This window comes from Amborella trichopoda, chromosome 2 (genome assembly GCF_054954075.1).
Source record: "Amborella trichopoda isolate Santa Cruz 75 chromosome 2, AtrichopodaSantaCruz75HAP2 v2.0, whole genome shotgun sequence".
In the NCBI taxonomy this organism is placed as follows: Eukaryota; Viridiplantae; Streptophyta; class Magnoliopsida; order Amborellales; family Amborellaceae; genus Amborella; species Amborella trichopoda.
The window spans coordinates 32,413,035-32,423,755 of NC_142337.1; the positions used below are offsets into that span (position 1 = coordinate 32,413,035).

The following is a 10,721-nucleotide window of genomic DNA, read 5'->3' on the forward strand; positions in this document are numbered from 1 at the left end:
ACCTTCCAAACTGAAGAATCCTAGTAGTTCTTCAATAATCTTCTTATTCTTCATGTGAAATGTCAGTTCTTTTCTTTGGTTCTTGGTTCTTTCCATGAAGAATCTTGAAATAAGAATTTTATTGACACACTGATAACTTTAATTTGGCTCTTCTGGCATTATCTTATGAGGTCTTTTAAGTCATCACTTCCAAGAATCGATCATTTACACATTTAGTTTTTTAACGTACGATATATTTGTTATAAAAGAGGAAATGAACCGTATATACTATGAGGTACTTCAGCCTTGGGCTCCCATTTGTATTAAATTAAAAAATTTATTGAGGTAATGCACCACACCTGAGCTCTGCCCATCCTAATCTTGGAAGCTCCTAGCAAATCTCACTAGATTCTTCCCAGAAGTAAAGTCATCAACTTTTGCTTCTTTGGATTCTCTACTATTTAAGATTGCGCATGATTATAGTATTCATTCACACATATGCACAGGAGTAGAAACAATTTCTTTTTTTTTATTTCCCTTCATTACCTGTAAACTGAAGTTTCATGAATTGCTATTGGAAATTTTACATTCTAAAAGAAAAAAATGATTGAAATTTTATAAATTTTATTCTTCTTTATGGGAAATTTTACATTCTAAAAAAAAAAACGATCGAAATTTTATAATTTTTATTAGCTTCTTGATGAGTATTATTTAACTCTCTTATATTCAATACTGTATTTGTTCATTTAATTGAATGATTGATTCATAATGTTGTGTATATAACTTTGTATTTATGAATGACTAATGTTTCTATATATCATGTCTCATAATAATTAGGGTACCTTTGAAATGTAAAATTCAGATACTTGAAATATAAACCTCTCAAAATGTTTAGGATATGGTAAAAGTCTCTTTTGTCGTCTTCATGGATGGTCATTGTCTTCTGCTTATTATGCTTGTAACTTTCTTGTCTATCCTTCACATGAAAAAGCATTTCTCTCCAAATATCAGACATAGTGTTCATTGTCAATGATTTATTGGTTTTTGGAATATAATGAATGATAAAATATGCGAATATTAGAAGAAATAAATTTACTGTTAGAAGGAATAAAACAATATTGCTTTCTTTGCTAGAAGTAAGCTGAAAGGCAATTGATTAATCCGTATGAAATGTTCAAACAAGCCTGTCAGTTTTCCCTTTTGGGTGCCATACTTGCTAATGTTTCATGTTTGATAACTAATAGGGAGCCAATGTGATTGTTGGGGGCAAAAGGCATAGTCTTGGTCTGACATTCTATGAACCTACTGTAATTGGCAACGTAAATACTGAAATGAAGATTTCCAGGTAGTATCTTGTGCATAGTGTTTTTCTTTGATACTAATTTACTTGGTTTTGTGTTTCCATTGTCAGTTTTGTGGTTACCATTCATTATACATTTATGTATGGATAGCAAATCCTGCCCATTTTTCTCTACCATCTATCCAAATTGGCATACCATTTTCACACATATGATGATTTATTATATTGCCCTTGTGGTCTCTAATTATAACCTCCAACCACTCCTTCACAATCATGGGCCACATGGTATCTAGAGTAGTACCTCACAAGAATTTGATTCTGTTACTAGCTAATGCACGAGTGTCCTTTAGACTTTTTAGTTTTGTATGGCAGAAAACAGTTAACAGAGTGCTGCATGAAAAATTAGTCGTGTCCATTTCAGAAGAGGCGAACCTGCAGAGATTCTTAGCTGCAACTTTTTTTATTATCAAGCTGTTACAAAATCTACTTCTCCTGCAAGAGTCTCTTGTCTATGAATTCACATTGCACTGTAAAAAATTGCAATTGTGACAATGGAGTATAATACAGTAAATACTACAGAGAAAATCACTACTGCCTTGCTGTGAAGTTTCTTATGTTAATTTATCACCGGTTAGGGCTTCTATACTAATAGATTGCAAATTTGTTTCTCATGGGAGTACCATCACATCTAAAGAATGTCCTAATTGTCCTAGATTAGCATATCTCATAAGATTACCTTTGTACCTTTAGCTTTGCTCATTTGATTTCTGAAAGCAGCAGCTTCTAAAGCCACCACTTCCAGAAACTGTAGCACCTCTCCGTTTGATTACAGGAAGTGCTACACAACTTTTGGAAGATGCGGCTTCTTGCGACATCCAAAACCACTGTTAAAAATGGAAAAAGCAACTTCCATAGGAGCCAGTAAATGTGGCCACAGCCCTCTTGGGAAGACTGAATTTCCAAAAGCCGCTCCTTGCCAAAACCAAACATGCCCTAGACGTGCTCTTATCTATGAATATGCCTGATACTGTTACCTCCTCGATATACATGCACTATAACATAAGATGTTTAAGCCTAATGTTAATTAGCACATCCATGTTCTGAAACTTGGGGCATATCTTCGATCTGTCTTCAAATTCAGGTGGGGAAAAGGGAGTATTTTAACTGTTTCTTCTGTGGTTAAATTGTCTCGATTTTTCAATTGTAACAAGTATTTTTAAATTTTTAAGATGTGGGAATTTGTTTCATTCTGACATGTTTACTCTGTAACAGGGAAGAAGTTTTTGGACCTGTTGCACCTCTTTTTCGATTTAGAACTGAGCAGGAAGCAATCGAAATTGCTAACAACACAAATGCTGGTTAGATCTATCCTATGTTACTCCTTTTTCCAATTTTTATGTCTACCTGCTTAGATCATGAGACAGCTTTTGACAAATCATAGTTTCTCAACATCCAAACTACTGCAGCATGCTTAAGAGTGCTGTTGTCAGGACTAGACCCATCTTTGAACTAGTTAGGGGCCGGTCTGATTAGTGGCTGAACTTGCTAGACCATTTTTCAAAAGCAAAACATAAAATTTCAGAATTGCACTAAAAGTAAATAAAAATAATCAGGAAAGGACAAATAAGGAAATATCTGATGGAAACAACAACATTTTTAAGAAACTTACATGAAAAATGGAATCACAGTTTTGCCATCAGCATTCATAATAGTGAATGTTTTTTATTCTGAATTTGCCAGATTTTAAGTGGGGATTGTGTGTTTGTGGAAGATAATAGATTAGAGAAAATCAAAATCTAAGGTATTGGCCTCTTGGGTATATAGTTTCTGGGGAAAACTAGAGAGCCTTAAGGGTAATAGGTTATTATAATCTTGAGAGAATAAAACATAATTAAATATATAATAAAAAATAAATGATGGAAAATTCAATTTTGGTTTCAAAATTGAGTTTTGGGAAGAACCTTTTGGGGCAAAGATAGAAGGCTTCAGAGGTTCTAGTAAAGTTATTGGGACTGGGAGTGGGATCGGAAGCAGGAGCGTGAGTTTGGGATCATGATAGGCTAGAAGCTTCCTATGGTCGGAATTGTTGTCCTTACGCCCACGCCCTGAATTGCAGGGATCTCGATCCCAACATGTTGGGGAGCTAGATCCCAACTATTGGTATAGCATGACAAACTCTAAAAGTCTGAGACGCATATGGTAAAAGCATCTCTTTTTCTCATTGAAAAATATATAGGATCTGATTTTGCAACGTAATTACTTTCTTTTTTAATGGTTATGGCTTGTTTCCTTCTAAAAGATCAATCTGACATGAATTATTTATGTTGACTGATCCTTGAGGGATTGGGATCGTGTTCTTCCCATGGGAGTGAAATCCACCCAAGGTCCAGCTCTGGGAGCATGGGATTGTTGGGGATTGCCTCCAAGTTGGGAGACCTTGGTAAATATGGGTTTTAGGTTAAGATTGGGGTGAGTAAATGATAAACAAACCAAACCAGAAATAAGAATGTGCTAGTTTAAGATCTAGCTTTTTGGGGTGATTGGTTTTTTGGGAAAAACAAGAGGGCTTTAAAGGTTCATGTTAGTACAATGGGCCTAGAGATGTGAGCTGGGAATAAGAACACAAATAAAACTGAAGAATGCGATCCCAAAGAATTTGAATTTTCTAAATGAAGCTGGCTGGAAAGTTAAATCTGACCATAGTGACAAGTCAAACACCAGTTTTGAGCATTATTGGGTGTTGGCCTGTTCAAAGACCTTACCAGACCACAGACCTTACTAGACCACCATAGGGACTGGTTCGTGGTGTGACCAGACAGTCTTGTGCTGTGTTAATAACCATGAAAAATAGTGATAGCATCCGGTGGACAGCTTCCTCTGGATGTTGGATTTGTTTTTCTGGCTAGATTGGGTATTGGATTTGTTACAGATGAAGGCCACTTCGCATGTTTTCCACAACTACATTGTACCCCATAAAAGCCCTTGACCGGCAGTAATTAGGTAACTGGTTTCGTGATCTTGATTAGGAAGCTGTCATTCTTTATATTTTTTCAGTGAATTTACAAACAAGTACCACCCCTTTTAGTTAGTTTATTCTGTTGTAATAGAGTTTCACTAATATCTGATGAAACTGGTTAGCTGAAGGCTTAATTGGTTTCTGTAATTTTGACGTTGCAGTCGAGAAGTAATCACTTAGGCATTCACCACTTGAGGATATGTGAAATCATCACCTGCAGAAACTCATTTATTTCACCACTTGGATCTATAAATTTCTAATGCTTGTTCCTAGAATATGTTGGGCCCAAGATCCTGTTTGGTAGTGTATACAAGTTCCAACTGTGATCCAGAATTGTGAAAGCATTTGGGTATTGAGAATGTTATGTCATTGCATGAGCATTGCCAGACCCCCACCCCAGGGCTTCTTATGGTTGTCAATATGATGCATGTGGTATTCTGTTCTCCACATCCTGGGAAATGTGTGTCAAACCAGCTGAATCTGTTTATGCAGAAATAGAAATCCCAGTCATGTAGCAGTGTGTGCCACATATGACATCCAATCAAATGTTCTTGTAGTGTTGTTCATCATCAATCTTTATTTTTATTAAACAATATTGATAAGGTTCCGACTTGCCACAATGAACATAGTGCAGAGATGGGTTCTGGGAGACATTATTCTAATATTTGCTAGCCCTTTTGAGACATAGAAAATGCATAAATCTGAACTGTTTCATACTCGTCATCCGTAATGTCAGAATTCATGGTAGATTGATTTCTCATTGGAGGTTACTGGAAATTTTTACTACAACAGTATATCTACGAAAAATGAACTCAACTCTGCTGCATGGGGGAGTGTGTTTTACCTTTTATAATGTTATCTGACACTTCTCTAAATATGCAGGACTAGCTGCATATCTATATACAACAAATATATCACGTCTATGGCGTGTGTCAGAAGCCCTTGAATATGGAATTGTTTCTGCAAACGAAGGACTATTTTCTACTGAGGTATGAATTCGCTATTATTCTTTCTTGAATGCTTCATGATGTGGTTAGTTGGTTAGTTAACTGTCCTGCATGAAGAACAAAAATCTGTACTTACCCAAAAAAAAGAACAAATATCTGTTACAAATATATACTACCATTTATATTTATGTCATTGGTAGTTGTAATTGATCAATTTCACTTATCCATTGAATCCAATAACTAGTACTTTAGCTTTGAAGTTCATACAGGCCCAATGATTTCTGTGTGTCTGTATTGAGCATTTCATTGACTAAAGGTTTCCTAGAATAAGTTGTGATTAGGATATCTGAGGTGTTACGGGGGCCAAGTTAATCAAATTGAATCTGTTTTACTGAAATCTGAAGAACATCAATTCTGTAGTTTTGACTAAACATATGACTGTTATCGGCTAGTTGATTCAAGCATCCTTTCTTAACCATGCTCCATTGAGTATTTAGGAAGGTCAAATCCTTTTTTGTTAAATCCAAACATATGAAGTCCTTGGAATATTTTCTTTAATGCAAGCTCCTGATGTGGGCTCAAACGATGTTAGTTTTCTGGTCATTTCTTATAACAGGTTCCCTTTGTGGAATACTTCTTAGTGGCACAATTGTCCAAATTCACTCAATATCTATCTCTTCTCATAGTCTTTCAGGACAGGATCATCGCTAGCTTTATTTCAAGAGTAATCTAACAATGTCTCCATTATTTGGTAGATGAATGATAATGGCCCCAAGGTTCTTCATGTTTCTGATAGAAAATTATGTCATCATTTTCATTCTCATTAAGTAAACACCTACCTATTTATTTTTTGGATGAGAACCATGGATCTGTTTGTCTTGGCAGATTATTTTGAGAATCCACCAACCAACTAATCTGTAGTTCACATGACTCAGTTAATAGATGTCTATATTTTTCCTACTAGTGGTATTTCTGGGCCTTATTGTCACTCTTACTTTGTGGGTCTTTTGTCTTGAAAGACTGCTTTTTCCCTTATCTTACAGATAAATGTACTGTCCCACTTCTGGTAAATGAGGCCCCCTTCCAAAATATATATAGAACTACCCATAAGATTGAATGCATTACTGAAGTAAGGACATCATTATATTGTGATATAGGTTGCTCCATTTGGGGGATTCAAGGAGTCAGGCCTTGGGCGTGAAGGCTCCAAGTATGGAGTTGATGAGTATCTGGAAGTAAGTAGAGGTTTACATGAAATTGCAATTTTTTCTGTTGGAAAGTAAATCCATTGCTAACAATGACAAGCTTCAACATTGTGTGTCCAGATGAAATATCTATGCTTGGGAAACCTGAAAAGTGCTTGACCATGCGCTGATCTCCAATGAGTGGCATGTTCATATTTGTTCCTCTTTGATGCAAGGTATATTGCCATTGGATCATGAAACCTGCTATTTGATTGTTTACTTTTGGCCTTTTTTGTGTGAAAACCCAAAATTGTGCAAATTAACACAAAGAAGGGTGGATAAATTTGTCACCAACTATTGCCAAAACAACAAGTACTAACAAATATAATATCGATAGGAAGAAAATTCTGATTATTCTCTCTCTAAATTTCCTACATTTTGGATGCTTCCAGGAAAGTGAATGACAGAGGGCTAAACGGCAGGCAACCATCAAAGGCTATCAGCTACTGGACTCTTGTTTTTGCGAAAGAACTAGTTTTTTCTTATATTCTAGTCAATGCACTTTGGGATATAGTAATAATATAATTATCATAGAAATAACAATTACAACAATAATGAAAGAAAATGTTTTCTCCCAACAATGGAGAAATGCCTTTTGTGCAATATTACGAGAGCAGTAGACTGTTTTCACGACGTGTATATGTCAGAAACTATAGATCATCCAGGCCAGTGGGTTGCCCTCCTTAAAGTTTAATTAGGATAGGACCCAAAGGGGAATCATACTTTTATGGGCCTAATTTGAGGACCTAGAAGAAGATGGCCCTAGCATTGAACATTTTGGTTTTGGCTCTCATGCTACAGTTTGGGAGCCAACATACACATGAAATGACCATGAGAAATGGGGGGGAGGTGGGGCGGGGGAAAGGAAAATGAAAAAACCGACCGAGCTTTTGATTTAAGGCTGACCACAGGTAGCAGTCATGCACTCCTGGCTAATGCTACCTGTATTTTTTAATCGTATCCAATCCAACCAGTTTTTGGATATAATGAGTAATATTTAGGTGATGGCCATCCGACTTGGATGGATGATGGTGAATGCAAGCCGTCCAACAAAGTTGGATGGGGTTGTGTGGATATGCCGGCATATGCCCACATAGAAACCGCATCCTACCTTGCTTACCACCTTTGTCGGAACTTGTTGCACTAAGTTTCTCTACTTGGCATGCGGCCAAACCTCCGTCCCTGTAATTTGGCAAACAAGCAGCGCCGACATGTGCATATCAGCCTTGCACCAAACCCTTAATTATGCATGTAAAGTTCTGCTATTTGAATTAGGGAAAAGTTTATATAGAGCCTAGACTCTTAACAATCAAACTAGAGCCTACTTCAAATTATTCATTAGAATAGGTCATTTTAATGTTTGAATATCATCAAATTGATCATCTCGACATCAAGATACATGGATATGAGAAAAAAATGAATTTCAAGTTTTGAAAATAGGGCATCTTGAAACATATTTTTTGACTGTCAATTTTCAAAATTTTGAAGTTTTCATAGATCTAATCGGTCTACACTATTTTTGAAGCTTTAAATGTTATAACTAAAGATGAAAATATAATTTAAGGCTATCCCAAAACTTTTCGGTATTAAAACCATATTTCTCGATACTATTTGAAGGTAGGCTCAAGATTGATTAGTGCCTCAGCTCTATACAAACCGCAACCTTTGAATCATCCATCACTAAAATGCAACCTTAGAATACTTGTTCATATGTTGGCTGTTGCTTGCTAGCCAATAACAAGTTTGTGTTGCATGTGATTTATCATGCCCTCTATTTTATATATATATATATATATATATATATATATATATATATATATATATATATATATATATATATATATATATATATATATATATATATATATATATATATATGTGGAAAAATCTTCCCGACGCTTATAGGTGAAAATGAACAGTGATTTCGTCTATCTTTATGACTGTTCAAAGTTTATTGCATGGTCACGATTATTCGGTAGTGTTTTATTTTTTATTTTTTTTACAAATCGGAATGATCTAAAATTTAGAGCGTGTGTACATCTTAGTGCGGTGCGCCTAATAAAAATATATAAAAAAAATGGTGAAAACAAAATTGATCAAAATACCTCATAAATTTTTCGAGGGTATTTTGGTCAAAATATTTTATGTAAAATATTTTTCTGATATTTTTTGTAGATTCGTCTATTTTTAAGGAATACACGTTCCAAATTTTAGATCATTTTGATTTGTAGAAAAAAATAAAAATAAAAATGAAATACTATCAGACAATCGTGATCGTGCGATGAACTTTGGACGGTGATGAGGACATGTAAAATCACTGTTCATTTTCACCTATAAGCATTTTGTAGAATCTTCATATATATATATATATATATATATATATATATATATATATATATATATATATATATATATATATATATATATATATATATATATATATATATATATATATATATATATATACTACAAAACGACTATAGGTGAAGTTCTACAGTACTTCACTTACGGCTTTATCACCGTTCAAAGTTTATCACACGGTCACAGATGTTTGATTGTGTTTAAAATTTTATATTTTTTTTAAAAATCATAATGATCTGAAATTTTGTAGGTGTGTGCGCTTTAATGAGATGCACATGAAAACAAATAATTTAAATGATAAAAGTTATACAAAATATCCCTATAAAGTTTCAGAAGTAATTTTGTTATTTTATTTTGTGACTATTATTTTTTTAATATTTTATTTTGGTGCGACTATGTCATATGTACACAGGTCCCAAATTTTAGATAAATTTGATTAGTTAAATAATTATAAAAATTCAAATACTATTAGACGACTATGACCTTGTGATGAACTTTAGACGGTGATGAGGAAACATGGTACTCGAAAACCTGAAATTGTGACCAGGTTTTCGAGTACCATCTTGAGTTAGTCAGGGGTTCTTAGATATGTTATATGTTGCACAATTCCATTATCAATAAGATGAGCAATGAATTCTTTCTTAGCAAACTCACAACCTCCATCACATTGAAAAATTCAAATTCGTTTTTCAAATCTCCTTTCAACCATACGATGAAATTTCACAAATGCAAAAAAAACTTCAGATTTTCTTTTCAAAGGATAAATAGAAGGAAAACAAGTATAATTATCCACAAACACTACATAAAAGTGATAACTTTGATTAGATACAATTTGACCTGGACCCCATAAATCTGAATGAATCTTAAAAAGAGGTTCTGCAAAAATCTTATCAGTACTACTAAATGGGTGTTCACAACTTTTACCCATCTGACAACTAGCACAAATAGAATGAGATTCATTCCATGCATATAGAACTAAAAAATAAAAGGAAAATCCTTTGTAAACTGGCTAGCAGATAGTAAATTATTATTCATCTCCGACACGAAAAAAACATTCGAAATATTAAATTTTCTAGACCGAACATCAACATTTACCTCACCAACATGTGAAATAGTCAATTGCATATCAGTGTCAACCATGACTATATCTCTACCACTATAAGGGCAAAGGTTTTGCAGTTTACCTAAGTCTCATGTCATATGAGTTGAGGCACTAATGTCCGAGAACTATTCCAAATCTTGGGAATTAGTTCCCAAATCGAGTACCATCTTGAGTTTTTGTGAAATTGTGATGAACTAAAATGGAATAACTGAAAGGAAACATGGTCACAAAAACTCAAGATGGTACTCGAAAACCTGAAATTCTCATGTCCATGGCAGCAATCTCAAATACTCATACTTTTGAAACTATCCCTTCTGAACCTAAGTTCATAAAGTCTTCCTTTGGACAGCAGGGCTGGTATCATGCAATGGAAGAAAAAATTGAAGCCCCACATGTTAATTCCAACTTGAGAGTTGGTGTTGGGTCTATAAGACTAAACTAAAGTTTGATGGTAGTCTAAAGAGACTTAAGGCCAGACTAGTAGCGAAAGGATATAATTAAGTTGTTAGAGTTGATTTCTTTGAAACTTTTAGTCATGTTATTATACTTACTAGTATTCGAATTGTGCTCACCATAGCTATTGTTCATCATGGGCGTATAAAATAACTTGATTTGAAAAATGCTTTTCTGCATGGCTTTCTTAATGAATTTGTATTTATGGAATAACCTCCTGGCTTTGTTTGCTCAAAATATCAAAATCATGCCTGCAAATTAAATAGGGCTTTAGATGATCTCAAGCAAGCACCTCGAGCTTGGTTTGATTGATTTAATA

General features: G+C 34.4%; 1 protein-coding gene across 4 annotated transcripts in view; it reads left to right on the forward strand.

Annotated features, from left to right (window-relative positions):
- The window catches only part of ALDH5F1 (aldehyde dehydrogenase 5F1), an 80,050-nt gene extending 72,931 nt beyond the window's left edge, over window positions 1-7,119 (forward strand). For all 4 annotated transcript variants that reach the window (XM_020670064.2, XM_011630591.3, XM_088858312.1 and 1 more), the window contains exons 16-21: window positions 1,224-1,324; window positions 2,552-2,637; window positions 5,178-5,284; window positions 6,400-6,477; window positions 6,568-6,662; window positions 6,879-7,119. In XM_020670064.2, coding sequence (XP_020525723.1) covers window positions 1,224-1,324; window positions 2,552-2,637; window positions 5,178-5,284; window positions 6,400-6,477; window positions 6,568-6,606 — 411 coding nt within the window. In that variant the 3' untranslated portion in view covers window positions 6,607-6,662; window positions 6,879-7,119. The remainder of the gene's footprint in view (window positions 1-1,223; window positions 1,325-2,551; window positions 2,638-5,177; window positions 5,285-6,399; window positions 6,478-6,567; window positions 6,663-6,878) is intronic.
- The last annotated feature ends 3,602 nt before the right edge of the window (window positions 7,120-10,721 follow it).